This window comes from Carya illinoinensis, chromosome 5 (genome assembly GCF_018687715.1).
Source record: "Carya illinoinensis cultivar Pawnee chromosome 5, C.illinoinensisPawnee_v1, whole genome shotgun sequence".
Classification (NCBI taxonomy): Eukaryota; Viridiplantae; Streptophyta; class Magnoliopsida; order Fagales; family Juglandaceae; genus Carya; species Carya illinoinensis.
Window position 1 is genome coordinate 16,252,834 of NC_056756.1, and position 19,460 is coordinate 16,272,293.

Consider the following 19,460-nt stretch of genomic DNA (forward strand, 5'->3'; position numbering starts at 1 on the left):
AGAAAAACCACCAGACCCAGAGAAGAAAATTCACTATGTGAAAAATTGTTACAATCACACAATTTTTCTCCTCACCACACCCACAAAGCTACCCCACTAGTAAATCTTTAACTCTACACCTCTTCCCTTTTTACAAAAGGTTAATAGAGGAATTTAACTAAAGTCAAAAGTTACTAGATAAGCTTTCAACTGGTGCACTTAAACTAAGAGGCTAAGCCTCTTATTTATAACCTCAAAAATCTGCCCCTTTATTATTTCCCACCGGTGTGGGACTAAAAGGAGCAAAAAACAACAATCTCCACCTTGCGACTTTGACTGGTCCCACAGCCAAACTCCACCTCAATGAAAATCTTCATAGCTTCCGCTATCATGCTTCACCATAAAAGCATACCCACTCAGAATAAACTAATTCCAAACATTTCACTTCGGCCCATGTCGAAAATAACCTTGCTGAAAATTATGGTGTAACTTCCACGTTTGGCTCTCCTGGAAGTTCATCAGCCATCGACATGAATTTCCACCACACACCCTGCATCAATGCCAAACCAATGCCTGTGTGCAAACTTGTGGACCCGCTAACATTAACACATCCTCTATCATGGCAACTTTGGGAATTAGCGACATGCCATGAGGATGTACATGTCTCTTTTTAAAGAGCAAAATCTTTCATGGAGAGAGACACAATATTAGCATTATTTCCAGTATCTTCATTTACTGACTTGGAGCCACTTGCCGAACCTGCTCCAGCTCTTGGACAATTTTTCTTGACGTGCCCAGATTGTCTACACCCCCAGCAGACTACTTTCTTCTTCATGGAGTTCTTCATCTTCCCATTTCCAGCTGCTACCATCGCTAAGTTCTCAAGTGGAACATTACTTCCACTACTTAGTCTTCTCTCTTCAGAAAAGATTTTACTGGTAACCTCTGAAAAAATTATTTTCTCCTTCCCATGTATCAAAATAGGTTTCATGTGCTCGTAGGAAGGTGGAAGAGACCAGATGAGTCTCAAGGCTTGATCCTCATCATCAATTTTAACTCCAATAGCTTCTAGCTCAGCGACAATGCCATTGAGAATGCTTAAATGATCTGAAATAGTTGTACCTTCACTCATTCGCAGTGTATGAAACTGCTCCTTCAGGTACACGCGATTTGAGACGCCTTTCGTCTGATACAACTCTTCGAGTTTTTCCCAGAGTTCCTTTGCCGTAGATATTCCATGCACATTTGCAAGAACATTTTTGGCCAGGCACAGACGTATTGCACTTGCTGTTCTCAAATCTAGATCCTCCCAATCTTCATCGCTCATTTTAGATCTGCTACTTTCACCAGTCACACTAGTACCAGTGCTGACTTCATGTGTTGGTCTGCCCTTCAATGCCTTGTGTAATCCTGATTGAATCAAGATATCCTTGACTTGTACTTGCCACAAGCCAAAATTGATTCTCCCATTAAATTTCTCCACCTCAAATTTGACAAGATTTGAAGGCCTACTTCCTGACATTGCTTTGATGAATTTACTGTAGAAATGAATAGTACCTCACTAAGTCAGTTCCCAGGAAAGATTGGAGGGTCACAATGGACACACTTAAAATTTCCAATCTCCTAGACAGAACCTCCTTAGACTGTACGTATCCACACTACCACACCAAAGCTCCACCCCACAAAAAGAACCTAGTGGCTCTGATACCAATTGTTGGGAATTTGGACCTCCAAATTCACCCCCCCTAGGATCTACCCTTTGCAGGAATAACAAGAAAAAAGAGAAATAATAACAACACAATAAATTTACGTGGAAACTCCAAAATATGAGAAAAACCACCAGACCCAGAGAAGAAAATTCACTATGTGAAAAATTGTTACAATCACACAATTTTTCTCCTCACCACACCCACAAAGCTACCCCACTAGTAAATCTTTAACTCTACACCTCTTCCCTTTTTACAAAAGGTTAATAGAGGAATTTAACTAAAGTCAAAAGTTACTAGATAAGCTTTCAACTGGTGCACTTAAACTAAGAGGCTAAGCCTCTTATTTATAACCTCAAAAATCTGCCCCTTTATTATTTCCCACCGGTGTGGGACTAAAAGGAGCAAAAAACAACATAAGTCCCGTTTGGTTACACAGATGAGATGAGATATTTTAAATAGTAATAAATAAAATATTGTTATAATATAAATTTTTAATATTAATTTTGTATTTAGATTTAAAAAAATTAAATTGTTTATTATATTTTATATGGAGATTTGAAAATGATGTAATAATAAGTTGAGATGAGATGAGATGAGATTTTTAATTTTGTGTAACCAATCCAAGTCTTATATAACTTATGACTATACCTAACAATATTACTCTAAAATTTCATTTATAAGAAAATATAATTTCAATGTAGAGATTATGTCTTCCACGCTTACTAGTAAATAGAAAGACTCGATTAGTATCGATTAGTTATCCATTCGACGAAGTAGGTGAGGTCTCAAGGCATACATATCGCCCCTCAAGTTCTTGTCCGAACTTAAAAGGCAACTAAAAAGAGAAAAAAGAAAGAAAGATAAGACATGCACTTCAAGTAGGTGTTACACTGTTTATTACTAATTTAATACTGTCTAAAATGTTTATATGGACAACAATATATGTCACTTAACGTATCTCTCTCTTCCACTACTTGAGACTTAATTTCAACTTTAGGCATTAATATATATACATACATATATACATATATATATATATATATATATTTATATATATTTATATTGGAACAAGAATTTGAGGGACCTTTAATTTCGACGTGAGTGTAGAAGAAATCACCCTTAATTTACCTAGCTCATACATGGCTGGTAATAGGGTTTATTGTTGCAACTTGCAATCTGGAGACCTACACGTAACACGCGGTGGCGACAATATTGATCTGCTGCCATAGTACTGAGGAATTTTCTTGGGCCAGTATACTACAACTTTTTTTTTTTTTTTTAAATATATTTTGGAAAATGGGGTTTCCAACTCGAAATTTTTATTTTAGAAGTAGAGATTATGCCAATCAGAGCACAGATCTTTGGCAACTAATATACTATATTAGCTCAAGTAATTTACTGTGACTGTGAGCAAGACATATCAGTACGCAGGGAAATCCCTTTTTATGAACGATCAATAACAGCGATTGAGGTAACTATGTAATAAGAAGCTGATCAACATTTTAATTATCTTTATAAACCATATAATTATTGTAAATGTTATGTCAATACATTTATTTATATGTTGTTTTATTTTCTGACCCTTTTTCCTATGTGAAATTTGAATGATGGACAAATGGTTGATTCTGAAATTTTGAAGTTTAATGTACTGAGCTGGTGATCACGTGACTTGCACATGACTTGTAAGTTACATCAGAGAAGAATTAAGCTTGAGCCATCGGATCACTACACGTGGAGGCATCTGTTTTACCCTATATATTCATTGTTGTCTACTGTTTTGTAACCTTAATTCATTTGTACATTTTTTCAGTCGATTTATAAGAAAGGCTTCGAGAGAAAGAGTAGAGAAGGGTGAATCTAGGGTTTGCTTAGGGTTTCACTTTGAGGAGAAAATCTGTAACAGCCGCTAGAAATTCAATTGTGAAATTTCTATTAACTTTAGGAATCTCGTGAAAACCCTATAAGTTTTCATGAATCCATTAATCGTATAGGTTTTTGTCTAACTATATAGTTAGTGTTATTATTTACTATGGTATCAGAAGTGTGTTTTTGATTATTGGAGATAGTTAGAGGTGTCAAAATGTATTATGGTTTGTACCATTAGACTCGGAGGGTTATTTAAAATCTTATGGCGCAATAACATTTTTTCATATTTCCGGATAAAACGTCTGTTCAAAACTGTAGATATTATTGGATAAAAAGAAATATCTTGAGGTAATTTTCATGAATATTATTGGGTAAAAATATTTTGAGTTGATTTTTATAGATATTATTAGATAAAAATACCTTAAGTTGATTTTTTGTAGATACTATTGGATAGAATATTATGAGATAATCTTTTATAGATATTTTGGGTAGAAGAAAACTACACTCAACTCTCAACTCCAACCACATCTCTTCCATATCTCATCCATAAGTATCTCCAGCCACCTCTCCCCACGAAATTATCTTCATTTACATTTTCCATTGAAAGAATATCAAACACTCTCTCTCGGACAGCTTTTAGGAGGTCTTTTGCACACCCATTTCGAAGCTTTCGTAAGTATTTTATCATAAAGTCTCATTCATATAAGTTGTTTCTTTTTTAGTCTAGTTTACGTGGATATCTTATTTGTCCCATTTGAAGATCATTTGGTCAGTCAAATATTGTATAAACTATAGAAAGGTCATTCTAGGAGATAAACTGGAGAATATGTTATAGTTTGGAGTTTTTGACCAAGCTAATGGATAGATATTGGTCCGAAATTTTTATGGAGTATTGTTAACATGTGTATATGATTATTGGTTGAGGATTTTTGCATGATTAAAGATTTTGATGAAAGATTTTCTTAGATTTAGAAACTTAGAAACTCGAAGAGGAAAAACAGTTTCTGTTTTGAGAAAGTTTAACTCTTTGGTGGTCTAAACCTATTCCAATGACTTTGATAATTTTATTGAAGGATCCTAAGTATCTTATATACATGTTATATTATTATTTTGAAGATATTTGATGTTAGTTTCAAAGATATGAAATTTTATGCAAAAAGATATTCAGATAAGCCAAAGTGTGGATAATCTTGGCTAAATTTATGTTTTGATTAATTTCTAACCATGTGATTTTGAATTAGAAGCTTATATATATATATATATATATATATATATATTTTAGGACATCTTTTTAAACCATGTGATGGTTTGGTTTGAAGATCATATATTTATAAGTCATAGATCAAGAGATTTATCAAAACTAGTTGAGGAAAAAGTTTCTGTTTTTGGATTAAGTGTAAAACCAAAAACTCCAAATGTTATTTTGTGATTTTGGTGACTTTAGTTTGATGATTTAAAGCATGGTTGATGTTAGGATGATATTATGAATATATTAGAAGTAAGATTTGATTTTTGAAATTCTTGGAGATGTTTTGATTTAAGGTCAAAACTTGTGATTCAAGTGCTTGGATCTTTTTACAAAAAATTTTGGTATTAATTATTAACTTTTTCTAAATGGATGTTTTAAGTATGGTTTTGAACTTAGGATTGGAAGATGTTTGTTGCAAAATTTTGGTTTAAGCATGAGTTTTGAAGTTGGAAAGAATTGCAACAAAAATCAAGGAAAATGGCCTATGGATGTTTTGGCCATAGTGTGTTCTTCATAGTTGTGTTTTGTTTTTAATTTTTATGAGTTGATATTTAAGTTTAGGACAAAATTTACATGACGAATGTAAATTTTGGAAACTTTTGGAGTTAGTATGCAAAATCTTTAAGTTATGGGTAAAACGGTCATTTTTCCACATGTAGAGAGTTTTAAGCTTGAGCCATAGGATCACTAAACGTGGAGGCATCTGTTTTACCCTATATATTCATTGTTGTCTGCTGTTTTGTAACCCTAATTCATTTGTACATTTTTTCAGTCGATTTATGAGAAAGGCTTCGAGAGAAAGAGTAGAGAGGGGTGAATCTAGGGTTTGCTTAGGGTTTCACTTTGAGGAGAAAATCTGTGCAATTTTTTGTTGTGAGAGAGAGGACTTTGTAAATACAAGTGGTTCTGAGGCTTTTATGTGAAGGACATTGATTATCAATAAAGCTCTGAGGTCATTCCTGCCGTGAACGTAGACCATTAGCGTCAAAACCACATAAATCGGTTGTGTTGATTCTTTACTTTCTTTATTCCTGTGATTTATTTGATTATTGTTTTTGTTATCGCTCTGGTTCTTGCTATTTCTTGTTCTGTTTTACGATTTGTATTATGTTGAATCTTGTTGGTTCTGTCAGTGGATATTTTTTATATTAATCCTAGTTATTTGAGTTTTGTACAAAGGACTTTAAATAAATCATTACAATTACTGTTTAAGAAGCTAATTTGTTGGATTCAATACAAAATTAAAGACCCGCGCCATCCATGCATGCATGCCGGTTAGCTATTTTACTCTTGGTGCCGTTTGAATAGTAAGTTAAGATGAAAATTAAAATTTGAATAAAATATTATTTTTTTAATATTATTATTATTTTAAAATTAAAAAAAATCGAATTATTTATTATATTTTGTGTGAAAATTTAAAAAAATTTAGAAAAAATTTCTAAATTTAGAAAATATAGAAAAATTTTCACTTTCCACATTGGGCGTTAATGTTGTACATGATATAGAACTTCGATATATATTGATGATCAGTACTTGAAGCTAGCGTTTTCAATATAGTAATACTAGAATTCGATCATCCATGCAGTTAAGTGCTGCTGAGCCATGGAGCTCATGAAACTTTCTTACCTGCAATTGTACATGTTATTCAGATCGAGGCACAACTATCAGCATAGTACGTACGGTTTAAACTTTGATAGAGTAGGCAGCTTTAATCCTTTCAGTTGGCTGGCCTTGGACCAAGAAGAAATAAGGTGGATTAATATATGATGAAGTGTTCTCCAACGCCCTTTATAAATGGTTTCACTGGGTAGATGGAGTTAGCTAACAACAATAAATTTTATGATCTGTACAATAGCATGCTTGAATAATGAATTTACTCTGATATTACATTTACTTGTTAAATGCATTGAAGTAGCAAAATATATTAAGATTCTTCTTGAAGAACCTATCAGATCATATCATGTTCTCTTGCAAACCCTTTAAAAAGAGAGAGATATCGAGCAGCTAGCTAGTCCAGAAAAGAGTTTTGAATAAAGAAATCAGGAATTGGATTCCTTGGCTTTGTGGCAAATCCTTAGGAGCAAATGTAAGAGAAATAGTGATTACGAGGAGAGCTAGCTAGGTAGATGGTGATCGGTTTCTTATCGTTTGATCTTCTTTTGGCTGGCTCTAAAGATTTGTTTTTTTTTTTTTTAATGTTCTTTTTTGGCATCCTTTGAGCCTATCTTATCAACTTGTAATAATACGGCGCACAGGAATATAAATGCTGTTAATTGGGTGGTGGATGCTGATCAACGCCCACAACTTCTTTGCACTTTGTAAATCATCCACTGCCACCACCAATTTCATTCATCAGCCAATCAAACATGCATGCCAGTTAAAATGTAGGGCATTTCTCTGGTTTTTGGGACCCACGTAATTTTGAAGGGCAGTGGTCTGGGGGGTGGAATCTGGTTTTGTTAGTGACAAAACCCAGCGGTCCCTTCTTTGTCTCACGCACACGCACTCTCTAATACTAGCGTATTGCTGCTGAAAATTAAAGACTATTGTATATGGGCTACTTTGAGCCCCCTAACCACCCCTTAGCTGTAGGACATGTCTTCCCCTAACATATGATCAAAGCCTCAATTATTACAGAAAAATCACGTTTATTGTTCTTTGACTATGACTGGAATTAGGATCTACTTAAAAGAATATTAAAGAACTAGCCTTTTTTTTTTTTCCTTTTCTTTTTATCACCCTTTTCTATGCCGCGCCAAGGCGATGCATCAATCCATGATCATGGCTAAACTTACAGAACAAAAACATCTCTCTTTTCCTTTTTTTTTTTTTTTTTGGAAAGTACCAATTATGCATCTCTATTTTTTTGCTTTCTCATTCACCTCATGCATATATAGATTGACACGTACGGTATTGTTTGAGTAGTCATTTCAGTCAATGCTATTAATTATCCAAGTAAAACTGAAAACCTTCCAACTTTAAACCGTTGGGGGGAAAGGCCACATCCAATAAATATTTTCCATTATTACCAAGCTGGGACCATCTCATATGAATTTAGTTAACCATACATATAAATGATATAAATTTTTACCGCCTAAGATGACCATTTCACCTATGGAAACGACAATTTTTTATGAGCTAGCCACTTTGATTACTTTAATATTATTTAAATGGTTAGGATTAGATCAATTTGCTTGAATGTAAAGAATATATATATATATATATATTCCTGACATTTGAAAACGAGATTTCTAAAAAAGGAGGAAAAAAGAAATGCCGTCTCCATGCAAAGGATAATCAAGTTGGGGGACTGTGATGTTCCTGATCATCCATTTTGCGTTGATCCAATCTAGATAGCTAAAATCCTTTGTTATCTTTGTGTCTGATTTTAGACCATGCGCGTGCTCCTGATGATGACATTGTTGTCAGAGCATTGTTCTAAGCCATTAAGCAGTTCTTTGACTCCAAATTGCAGAGGTCATATCCATAGGCCCTGTAGTTATAGCGTAAACTCATTCACGCACATACTTTTCATTAACATATGTTACCCATTTCCCATCATATCCTTTTTTAAGACGCAGCAAAAGCTTTCGAAAGTCCATTTTCTTCTTTTCTGGATATTATATATATACACACACATATATTATATATATTTGCACGAGAATTTAATTTTCTTTTTTCTGTCCTCTCGGATTCTACCAGAACATCATTGTGAATTAGCCTTTATTAGAACCACATAGGACAAAAGCATCACATCTATCTTGCTGATCTCACGTGGATGGTCTATCAATATATTTATTTCTACCCAGTTGGTAATTAAAACATGAAACCACCGAAAATTGAATAAGATTATATAGTAAACGAAAAAAATTATAAACATGGTATGTCGGCAGATTAGAGCTATTCTTATTCTTTTTCTTTTCTTTTTTAAAACGTGGAAGAGTTTAGAATTGAATATCATAACTAAAGTAGGCCTCAAATCAAGCATGCTTTATTTTTGAGAGTTATCCGCTAATGAACAATTTCACTTTCCTTTTCCTTACTAGTGTCAGTATTTACTTTATTTAAGCAGCGTGCTAAGCTTTTGCAGATTCAGGTTAACTTGAAGGTCTGTGTCAATTTGCCATCATTATCTCATGCCGTGGTGTTTTAAGATCTGTTCCTAATGATGCTACGTACGCGTCACATGCTTAAATTACGTGAGGTGGAGAAGGGGGTGTTTCAGAACAAAAATGAGAAAAAGTTTCAAAAAGATTTGACCAATGCCAGAAAAGAAAAGGAAATCCAAAACACTCGACTGTTTCATAACGTTATTTTATTAAACAAAACTTCGTACATTTGTCAAAATCGAATCATGAGTGTTGTTAATGCAGACCCTTGGGTACTCCAAGTCGTGCAAATGACAAATCACTCAAAATATATGAAGATGAGTATCGTACAATAAGGGCAGACATGAGTGGACATAAGAGGGTGGAGAGGATTTTAGGTATAGAAGACAAACCAATATGTTTAACACTGTAGTGAGAAATCGTATTGCAGAATGCAGGTCTTGTTTGTACGTTTGTACTGTGCAACCAGTTGCATGAGCCACGTGTCTGTCTAGGACCCATGTACAAGACACTGCCCAGAATTCAAATCAGTGACTTCAAAGCATATATTCTTTGCCAAGATAATTCAGACGAATCTGTTGTCCGAAGCAAACTCTTTTAATCTCAGATTAGAACCACCATTTACAGAGCTGAAAACAAGTTTGAAACTCAGCAATTAATATGTTTTGCAGGCCCAGTCTTTTTCAGTGGTGGTGATTTTGGGAATTTGGGGCAGTTTTAGTATTTTTATAATTGCATCCATCCCCGAGCCGTATCACCCTTTATCCCCACAACCGAATTGTCATATTTAAGCTTGGATATTTGTCCTCATGACCTCACTTCTCATAATAATCATCATCAGCACCATCATGTGATGTTCTGCTATTATCATCGTCATCATTTGTCTCTCAAGCCATCAGAGTTATTGTTCCTCTCCCCCTCCCTTCACATCCATATTTTTTTCCTAAAGAAATCCTCTCAAAACTTAAGGAAACCCTAACCTCCCAAACTCAAAGTCCCAACTTTTTGTGCCTGTCTGAGCCATGGACTTGAACCCCACCACCACCAACACATCTCTCACCCAAACCCCAGATACAGATACTGAAACCCCACCACAGACCCAGCCCGTCAAGTCCTTATCCTTCGCCAATGGCTCCCTCAAGCCCCACAACCGCCAACCCATAAACTCACCACAAGCACAACCACCACCTTCAGCAGCAGCAGCACCGGTCATGGTGGTGTCCTACAAAGAATGCCTCAAGAACCACGCTGCCAGCATGGGTGGCCTCGCCCTCGACGGCTGCGGGGAGTTCTTGTCCTCCCCCACCGCCACGTACTCCGACCCAACCTCCCTCAAGTGCGCAGCTTGTGGCTGCCACCGTAACTTCCACCGCCGCAGCACTGAAGATCCCACCCCCAAAATCCTTAGCATCCACAACATCTCCTCCCCAAGTCCAAGCCCAAGCCCGGTATGTTCCCCGCCACCAGTCTCACGTTTACCACCATCCCAGTACTACTACTCGTCTATGCCGCAAATGCTGATGTCTCTCAGCACCGCCTCTCCTCAACCGTCGGACGAGTACCACCCAAACTCCCGCCCCACGGTGATGAGGGCAGATAACCCACTTGGGAGAAAGAGATTCCGAACTAAATTCACTCAGGAACAGAAGGAGAAGATGTTTCTGTTTTGTGAGAGACTAGGCTGGAAGATGCCGAAGAGCAATGAGATGTTGGTGGAGGAGTTCTGCAATGAGGTTGGGATCGATAGGAGGGTCCTGAAGGTTTGGATGCACAACAATAAGAACCCTTTGAGGAAGAAAGATCTGGGTTGTGGTCATAATAGCAGTGTCAATGATGAAAATGGGAATGGTGATAGAGTTAACTTCGAGGCCAATGCCTATAGCTGCAAAAAGGAGATTGATGACAATGGAGATGGCAGTCTTAATCTTCATGTTTCTACCACTGGGTCTTCTTCTTCATCTTGATCTGAGGATATGGAGAAGACAAAGTATGTTTTTTTTTTTTTTCTCTTTTTTTAATTTTATTTTATAATTTCTGCCTTGCTGATCAATTGTTACTGATTACTCACCTTTTATGATGGAGAGGAATAGAAGAGAGGTTAACAACGAATGCTAAGTAATTCTTATTAGTTATGAGTTTGTCTGTTAATTGACGTGTAGTTCGATTAATTAATTGCTATCCCAAATATTGATTGAATTGTCGCCGACTTTCTTGCTTAGTTTCTTCACTTTCTTAGTTTGATCCGTCTGCTTTCGTCAAGTTGATCGCCAATTCTGGGTTATGATCACATCGTTGTGGAATTTGGTGGCTCACTGATGATTTATTTACTATTATCTGTTTGATAAAGCAAAACTCCCCCAACAGGTCAGATCCATGCTTATTCGTCCAAAACTGAAGCTTATCAATTTCCGGGTGCAAGTTGTTCTGATTTGCCACCTGCAAACCCTGTCCTTGCTCATTTATAGAGCATTCCTACTTTTGCAGAAACGTGCACCTTGGTCTCGTTGGAGGGATAATGGCACTAATGGGGTTTTGCCGGTTTGATGTACCCTGGGGTACTGGGGCAAATTAAAAGCTCCAATACCTCGTCCTTATTAGAAAATTTTCTAATTGTTACAGTATCCATCTGGTAAATGTAACAAATACTCCGTACAAAAAATTGATAGATAGGCGCGCATTCGATCGGCCTTATGCTTTGTTTGGCAGTTAGCGTTCTTTAGTTCTTGCACAAAGTAATTAATGTGACTCGTGTCTGTGGCTAATTTTTGTATGTTATCTTTGGGTTTATCTGAGCTTTAAAGGCAAGCTGATCTTGATTAATGAAAGGTGACGGAAGGAGACAGGCAAGCTGGTATCATGACGATCTGCCACCTTTCCTTATTTGGTTTATAGATTAAAGCGGCAAGTTTTGGTTTATCTTTTGCTGCTAATGACAGCTTTGATAAGCTAAGCCGGAATAATTGATTTGTTTATATCTGACCCACCGTCTAATGATCAAACAGCTGATGCCTTAAATGTATATTATATATTTATATATTTTACTTCTCCAGCTTTTAATTTGTGGCAGCCTTCTGGCAGGTGAAGTTGGTAGACCAGAAATAAAATCAAATATATATTATATTTAAATTTAAATTAATTGTGTTGCTTAATTATTTTTCTTGTCTAGACCAGTTTTTTTATTTCGTTATTTGTTTAAGCAATTATTTTTATAAAAGTTATATATATATATATATAGTTATTTTTGTATATTAATTTTTTTCGTATTTTATAAATGTGATTGATTATATATTTTTTAAAAATATAAAATAATTATTTTTAACAATCACATTATTAAAATATATAAAATAATATATAAAAATAATTATATATAGTAAAAGTTTTATTTTTATGCCGTCGTTAAACACCATATACACTGGATCTCGATCGTAGACTGTACATACGTGAGTGTGATCAAGTACTGGTGGTTTTGCTTTCGTTGCACTCTTTCTAAGTTCTAACCTCCATCACATGACCACAGAAACAAACTATACGAAGGTTGTTTTTTTCAAGTATAGATGAAAATATTCTGTCCAACAGGCCTTGACCCCTCCTTCTAGGGATTTGGGTAGATTTCCCAAGTTTATACATGTCTTGCCTGTTAAGAAAGCCAGAGAAACAAATGATTATGTGATAAGGTATTGGAGCTCTAAGCTGTTTGTTTTGGTTTAGGGGTACTGCGTGTTAGATTATAGGTATATGACAATTTAAGGGAAATAACTTGCATGGGACAATTAACATCAAAATACAACTCCTATTAAGGACTTGGAACCTATTTAAAGATATGATTAACCTTAAAGTCCAGTTTGGAAATAAGTATTTCATCTTATCATTATAATTTTTTTTAAATTTTCACACAAAATATAATAAATAATTCAATTTTTTCAAATCCTACAACAACTAATAATATTAAAAAATAAGATTCTAATAATTTTTTATTCAACTTTCATATAACGATGGTAAAGTATATATAACTTTCATATGTAACTATAGCATTTTTCTATAATTTATAGTCATGAATAACCACGAGCGAAATGGTTTATGATGCAATGAAGGAAGATAAGTTGTGAATTGGAGCTGACAGCAATGTTTCTCTAATTCTGATAAAGAAATATATATGGAAATCGTCAAGATTAATAGAAGATCAAGTTCACGAATTAAGAACTTGATGATGATCACTTGTCAAATTATATATAGTTCGGAATCATCATATGACAGAGATTTATTGTTTTCTGTAAATTGATGTACGTTGTTTTTTCTCTCTTTTTTTATTTTTATTTTATTGCACTGTTTATTCTCTCAAACAGTCGATCGAGATTATAAACTGTACGTGTTTATTTAAAAATTAAAATATTTATGGGTTCGTGAAATTAAGGAGTTGAAATATAATATATATATATATATATATATATTTCCGGAAGGAGTTGGAAGAAATTGAAGAATTATTGCGACAGAGTTGGAGATCATCCATGTACTCGTACGTACGTGGCTCATTACATGTAAGCTCTCATCATTGTAATATCCAAATTAAAATTAATCTCATCATTCTAATATTCTCTGAAGTCAGTTGTGTCTCGTTCTTTTTAAGTACATTATAATCGAGCAGTAATGATAGTAATGGGCCAAGCCCAATATGTTAAAGAGGAATAAGTACTTTTTTTTTAAAAAAAATAATAGAGGCCCAAATACAGTTCGGCCCTGAAATATAGGCCAGATCCTTCTTTCATCTATAAATCATTGATTATTATCTAATAACTTCAGAAATACCCACTAGGTTTGGGGTTCCACAGTCCTCTTACGAGCTCTAGATCTTCTGTTTTCTTTCTTGCTCTCGACTAACATTAAATTGGGCCTTAGGATTTTATAAGAGTTTGATCTTGGCCTGAACTATGCATTATCGTTATTTATTAGGGGAAAATGTTATATTCAGAGTTTTTACCTACCATGCTGAAATGGTATTATCCATAAACTCTTAAATTTGTTAGTTTAGAAGATAAATATTGATCTTATGGTTGATTAACAATGTCCAAATTAACAGGATACAATGAAAGTGAGATAGAAATGCAGTATAGATCGTAATTCTATTTGGTAAGAAAACTAATCACTACGAGAGTCTAATTAACGAAGAGGTTGCATGATTGTGGTAAAGATCTCAAATATTCAAGTTTGAAAAGCCAATGGGATCATCAGCAGCATGTTCTGATGCAACATCACTACAGAACTCGCAAGAAATATTAGGTGGCGTCAAGTGCAAGCAATGGTCGATTCTATTTTCCAACCAAGCCAGTCTCCTTTCAAGACTCAAAACCCCAATGTGCATAATCCGAATGTCAACTTGCGCAACCCTTGCACAAGCACGAAGCAGTATGTAATAATCCGCATGGGCGACGTAAGTAAAGGCTCCCTCGTCCTTCTTCCTCACATAGTGAAGGTAATCAAATCTTTTCACATTGACCCTTGGTGGAATGTAACAGAACCTATTCTCCTCCATGTCTAATTTCAGACGTTTGATGGCTTCACTTTTCGGTGTTTCAGCTAAGCCTTGATCCTTGCGTTCCGAGTTTTGATCACCCCCTTCACTCTGAGGAGAAATATCATGACCATCCAAGCCCTGATGCGAGCCATCCACGCAGTAAGTTCCATCATCCGAGGATGTGGCGCCAACATATGCTTCATCTCTCATGTTCTTGTTATCTTTAGACATATGGCTAAACCATTCTTCATCCCTTGAACTCTTTTGGTTAAGAGCAATATTTTGTCCCTCTTTGAAATCTTCTGACGGTTCAGAATCCTGGGATACAATTCGTTACAAGTTAGAAATAGTAATCGGTGTTATTTACCAGATCAAACTGTTCTTTCAAAGGATAAGTTTATTCCCATCTAAAACCCAGGAAAACAACCCCACAGAATATATATAAGATGAAAGTTTATCGTGACAACAAATCTTGAAGGGAGGCATCCAGTGGAGCACTTACTATATCATCTTTAGACCTCATGCCAAGGTAACATGAAGGGACAAAAGTACAGTCACAAAACTATATGAGGCATCTACCAGAGGTGCTTAACAAATATACTTATTAGTATCCACAACCCAGAGAAACCACTGCAGAGAATATGCACAAAATGATTGATAGAAAAAACTGCTTAACAGATGATCAATGACAAGACATCAAAACTCTCCTCAACCTTCAAATAGCTAAAGAGAGACAGGACTACCTTGTTCGAATCACAAGTATAGGATGAATCTATCCTTTATACTGGCAAACTGAAAAGGAGTAACTCCCAGTATGTCTTCACGAGATCTTCAATGAAATATTGATGGCAAAGAATAGATAATAATATAGGCTTCTGTGATAGCATAGTCCTGCAGATAAAAAGAACTATGTTTTTTATAAGCAACATAGTTCTTTTTTGGCAGGAGATTGTAACAGTCATCCATGAGTGCATCACCATCAATCTTTTGAGATGAATCTATGAAGTTGCTAACGAGGATGGTTTTAGAGATAATCATTTCAATTATAAAATCCACTCTTACCTACGAGCTTAAGTTTTGGGGGCAAATGGTGATTTAGTGTAATGTCGGAGCGGTGGTTCTAAGTTTGAATCCTAAATGGGTCCACATTTTGTGTACTCTAGCACTAGAGAAGTGTTGAAGAATATAATTTAAATAATTAAATTCATCTTTTCTGATAACCTTAAACTTTTGGGATAATCGGTGATTTACCATTTTGGTTGTGTATGATACTAAAAGTTAGAACAATAATAACCCATGCCTAAGGCAGCAGAGGTCATCCGCATACAAGCAAGTTCCTAACTTTTAAATCTAAATTTTGACCTCCATGAGTAAAATTAATTTTCTATTTTGTACAAGCAATGTCGACCTGTACATTAGATATCTATCACATTAAAAAAAGCAAACATCTCCTTTGATAGCAAGCTTGTTCTGTTCTTGTATACTTAAAAGATTAGAACATATAGTCATTTACTTTGATGCGATAATACCTTTAAAAAAAGAAAAAATTCGTATGAGCTTTGACATGTGATTCTGTCCAACATTTTCCAACTCTCTTCCATAATTTCTGAGGTCTTCAAATTATTTTAGCGTATCAATTGTACTGACAACTGTTGTTATTTACATGGCAAGTTTTGGATTGCTAAATAACAGGGAAAATGTAACCAGTGAAGTCTATGACCAATTCATCTTCCCAAGGACAAGAAACTAAAAGAGGCCAATACAAAGTATCATTCAGCTAATAAGGAGCCAAAAGGTAATTCAAATATTTATCAATTACAGGTACACCTTTTTTTTTTTTTTTGGGGGGGGGGGGGGGGGGGGGGGGGGGGGTGGGGAGGGGAGTACCCATGTCAAGCAGTAAATTACCTTCTCATTCTGATAAAAATCCCAAAATTCTTCAATTAGCTTCTCTTCCTCATGATTCTCAAATGAAGGTTCTAATCCAGCAAAGACCACATCTTTACAGTACTGGAGATAGGTTGGTAAGTCCTTGGAATACTCTGTCAACAGAAGATAAAAACTAAACTTTGTAACTATAGATAACAAAAGAGAAGCTTTTATAACTAGGGAATTCAACAATACTAGAAAACAACCATCAGAATTAACAAAAGACCATTGTTCATAAAATAAAAATAAAAACTGAATAAAAAGAATTACCATAGGTGTCAGAGATCTCATTATATCTTGCTTCAAGCTTGCGCAGAAGCTCTGCAGTATCCAACTCAGACATCTGAACTTTTGGCAAGTTTCTATTAAAAGTTGGAGTCGAATCATCCACATTTTGAAATGGAGAGCCAGATACCTTTCTAGCATCATCCCCGATATCCCAATCAACTGTTGTGTCCAATTTTTCTATCGGGCTGGATCTGGGGGAGGAACCATCGTTACTAGACAAACTCTTTTCCCATTCTCCAAAACCGTGTATGTTATATAGAATTCGTATTGCAACAATCAGTATTGACATCACACAAACACGAGTGGGAAGCCTCAACTCGTTTGTTGATAACCATAAATCCGGAGACATTGACCACTCTTGTATGCGGCATGCATGAGGGAGGATCTTTTCTATTGGAAGACATAACTTCTGGAGATAGCGGGAAGCTATTGCATAAAAGTTGACTGGAGGTAAATTCAAGCCTATGGACTGAGCAATTGATGCTGCCATCGATTCCAACTTCTGAAATGGAAGAGCTTGAGAAGGTCTAAACATAACATTTGAATTTACTGGGCAGGCGCTTGATGGCCGTCCAATGCGTTTTTCAATTTGAACAAAGGCAGCGAAAAAAGGAAGCCTCCCTTCAAGCGACCACTTCACCACGTCTGTCGGCAGGATTGCTTCCCTGGCAATATGACAAGCCAGAAACGAAACAGCTAAAGAACAGTATAATGGAATCTTCTTCCTCAAGGATCTATACCAGATCATTACCGCTCGCTGACCATACATATTATGAGGTTCTGCACTGTATTTGGCACGCGGCTTGTAATCTTCTGGTTCTTCTGAAACCAGGGAAGAAATGCATTCACATACAAGAAAAATGCCATGGTAGAACAGCATCCACCTCGTTACAAATCTTAGCAACTAATCAACATAATAAAATCTTGCAACTTGCAAGCATCGTAACCTAGTTTCATCCAAGATATGAAGACTTAAAAAAAAAAAAAAAAAAAAAAGACTCATGGCAATAGCAAATAATCATATGCAAGAACTACAAATACCTAAAAGCACGTCCGGGATTTTCTCATGCAAAATCGAAAAATATCGGCATGATCGCAACGAATAAAGCCTAAAGCACATTTTTAATTCTCCCTTCAACAAATTTCATTGCAAGGCACATGTGGAGAATCAATTCCCACATAATATGTACATAACGCCCCCATTCATTTTCAACTTGTATAAGAGCATGTTTGTATTTACCTATAACGATGATGCTGTTATACCTGGTGGCTGCGTTTCAGAGTCCTGAATGGTGTGGTCGGCCCAGTCGTCGTCAAAGACCCCAGTGCTAGCCACGAACCTCATCCAGAGGGTCCCAGCAATCCCACAAATCAAGGGGCTCACCTTGAATTCCCTTACCAACGCCTCACACTGGAACTGAATCATTAGCTGCACGCCCATCACGTACCTGATCCTTATCTCGTTGTAATAATCCTCAAAGCTCGGACCAACACCCTTCCCCGAAGAATTCCCAAAATCCTCGGGTCTCGAGGGCCCGACCCCGTCGTCGTAGTCCTCTTTCTTGACTGGGTGCTGTGGGTTAGGGGTGGCTTCGCCAGCTTGGTTTAGGGTGCTCCAGAATGAAAGGGTGTTTGTGGTATCGTAGAGGGACTGGGACTGGGAGATCGGCTCAGCCTTGATGGCGGAACGATTGCGGCGCCGACTATAGCTGGCTAAGTAGATTGCGCCACCAGCATCGCCGCCCTTGTCGATGAAGTCCTCGTCGGCGACCCCGGTGTCGATGATGTCGTCGGCTCGGGCACCGCAGCGAACGCAGTAGAAGAAGCCGTCGGAGCCGTCGTCTAGGCCCACGTTGCCGCAGGCGTGGCAAGCCCAGTTCTGAGGGTCCGACATTTCGGTTGCAGATGCCTTTCGAAGCCCAGCGGGTTTCGTAGCTGTCTATGAAGAAGATTGAAGCGTTTAAACATTGGCGGCGAGGTCGGTCGGTTCGGCTGATTGGACTTAATTCGTAAGACAGTAAAGGCCTAAACCAGTAAGTTCGAGAGTCCGCTCCATATGTCTTGGTAGACGACTCCTCTGCAGTGTATAGTTTTCGATGGTTTAGAGGCGAAGAGATAGTTTTAAATGAAAATTTAAAAGTGAATAAAATATTATTAAAATATTAATTTTTAATAATATTATTATTTTTTGATTTTAAAAAATAAATTATTTATTATATTTTATATAAGAATTTTAAAAAATTATAATGATGAAATGAGGTAAAATGAAATCATTTCTATATCTAAATTAAGCTTAAATCAAAATTAAGATTTTATTTATATAAATTATTATTATTATTATTATTATTATTATTATTTTTACAATTAAGAGTAAAAATTTGGAGAACATCTGCGAAGATATATTTTTCAGTTCAATTTATAAATATGATTTTTTAATTTGATTTAAAATTAACTTGTAAGAGTAAAAACTAAGCTACTTTTGATTTTCAAATCTAACTCTGAATGTTTTAATTTGCACAACAAACTAAAATGGATGAAAAAATTATCCCCGGCTCACAATGATGATTTCAACTTCGATACGGTATCATTCTCATTTATCCATAAAACACATAATAAATAATCGAATGAAAGTTAATAAAAATAAACACAAGAATTTATGTGATTCGACATAATACCTATATTTATCGGTTATTTGGAGCGAAATTCTATTATAATATGAAATTTTACAATATCTTATAACCTCACATATCTCACAATATAATAGATGAATTTAGTCTAAGCATAAAAAAATTACGATGAGTTATGCTGTGTTTGGGTGTTGA

The 19,460-nt window shown here is 35.8% G+C and overlaps 2 protein-coding genes across 2 annotated transcripts; one reads left to right on the forward strand and one right to left on the reverse strand.

Annotated features, from left to right (window-relative positions):
- The first annotated feature begins 9,528 nt into the window (after positions 1–9,528).
- Positions 9,529–11,617, forward strand: LOC122309177 (zinc-finger homeodomain protein 11-like). Its single transcript, XM_043122551.1, has 2 exons — positions 9,529–10,899; positions 11,277–11,617. The coding sequence occupies exon 1, from the start codon at positions 9,935–9,937 to the stop codon at positions 10,874–10,876; it is 942 nt and encodes a 313-aa protein (XP_042978485.1). The 5' UTR covers positions 9,529–9,934; the 3' UTR covers positions 10,877–10,899; positions 11,277–11,617.
- A 2,393-nt stretch (positions 11,618–14,010) lies between these two features.
- LOC122311027 (TATA box-binding protein-associated factor RNA polymerase I subunit B) lies at positions 14,011–18,731 on the reverse strand. Its single transcript, XM_043125370.1, has 4 exons — positions 17,902–18,731; positions 16,621–17,460; positions 16,330–16,463; positions 14,011–14,739 (listed from the first exon to the last, which is right to left on the reverse strand). The coding sequence occupies exons 1-4, from the start codon at positions 18,530–18,532 to the stop codon at positions 14,101–14,103; spliced, it is 2,244 nt and encodes a 747-aa protein (XP_042981304.1). The 5' UTR covers positions 18,533–18,731; the 3' UTR covers positions 14,011–14,100.
- Positions 18,732–19,460: the final 729 nt, after the last annotated feature.

Excerpts from the sequence above, each read along its gene's own strand:
- LOC122311027 (XM_043125370.1), bottom strand. The coding sequence starts at position 18,532 with ATGTCGGACCCTCAGAACTGGGCTTGCCACGCCTGCGGCAACGTGGGC. Across the intron at positions 17,461-17,901 it reads CTCTGAAACGCAGCCACCAG|AAGAACCAGAAGATTACAAG; the intron begins GTATAACAGCAT and ends CCCTGGTTTCAG. Across the intron at positions 14,740-16,329 it reads ATTTTTATCAGAATGAGAAG|GATTCTGAACCGTCAGAAGA; the intron begins GTAATTTACTGC and ends ATTGTATCCCAG.
- LOC122309177 (XM_043122551.1), top strand. The coding sequence starts at position 9,935 with ATGGACTTGAACCCCACCACCACCAACACATCTCTCACCCAAACCCCA.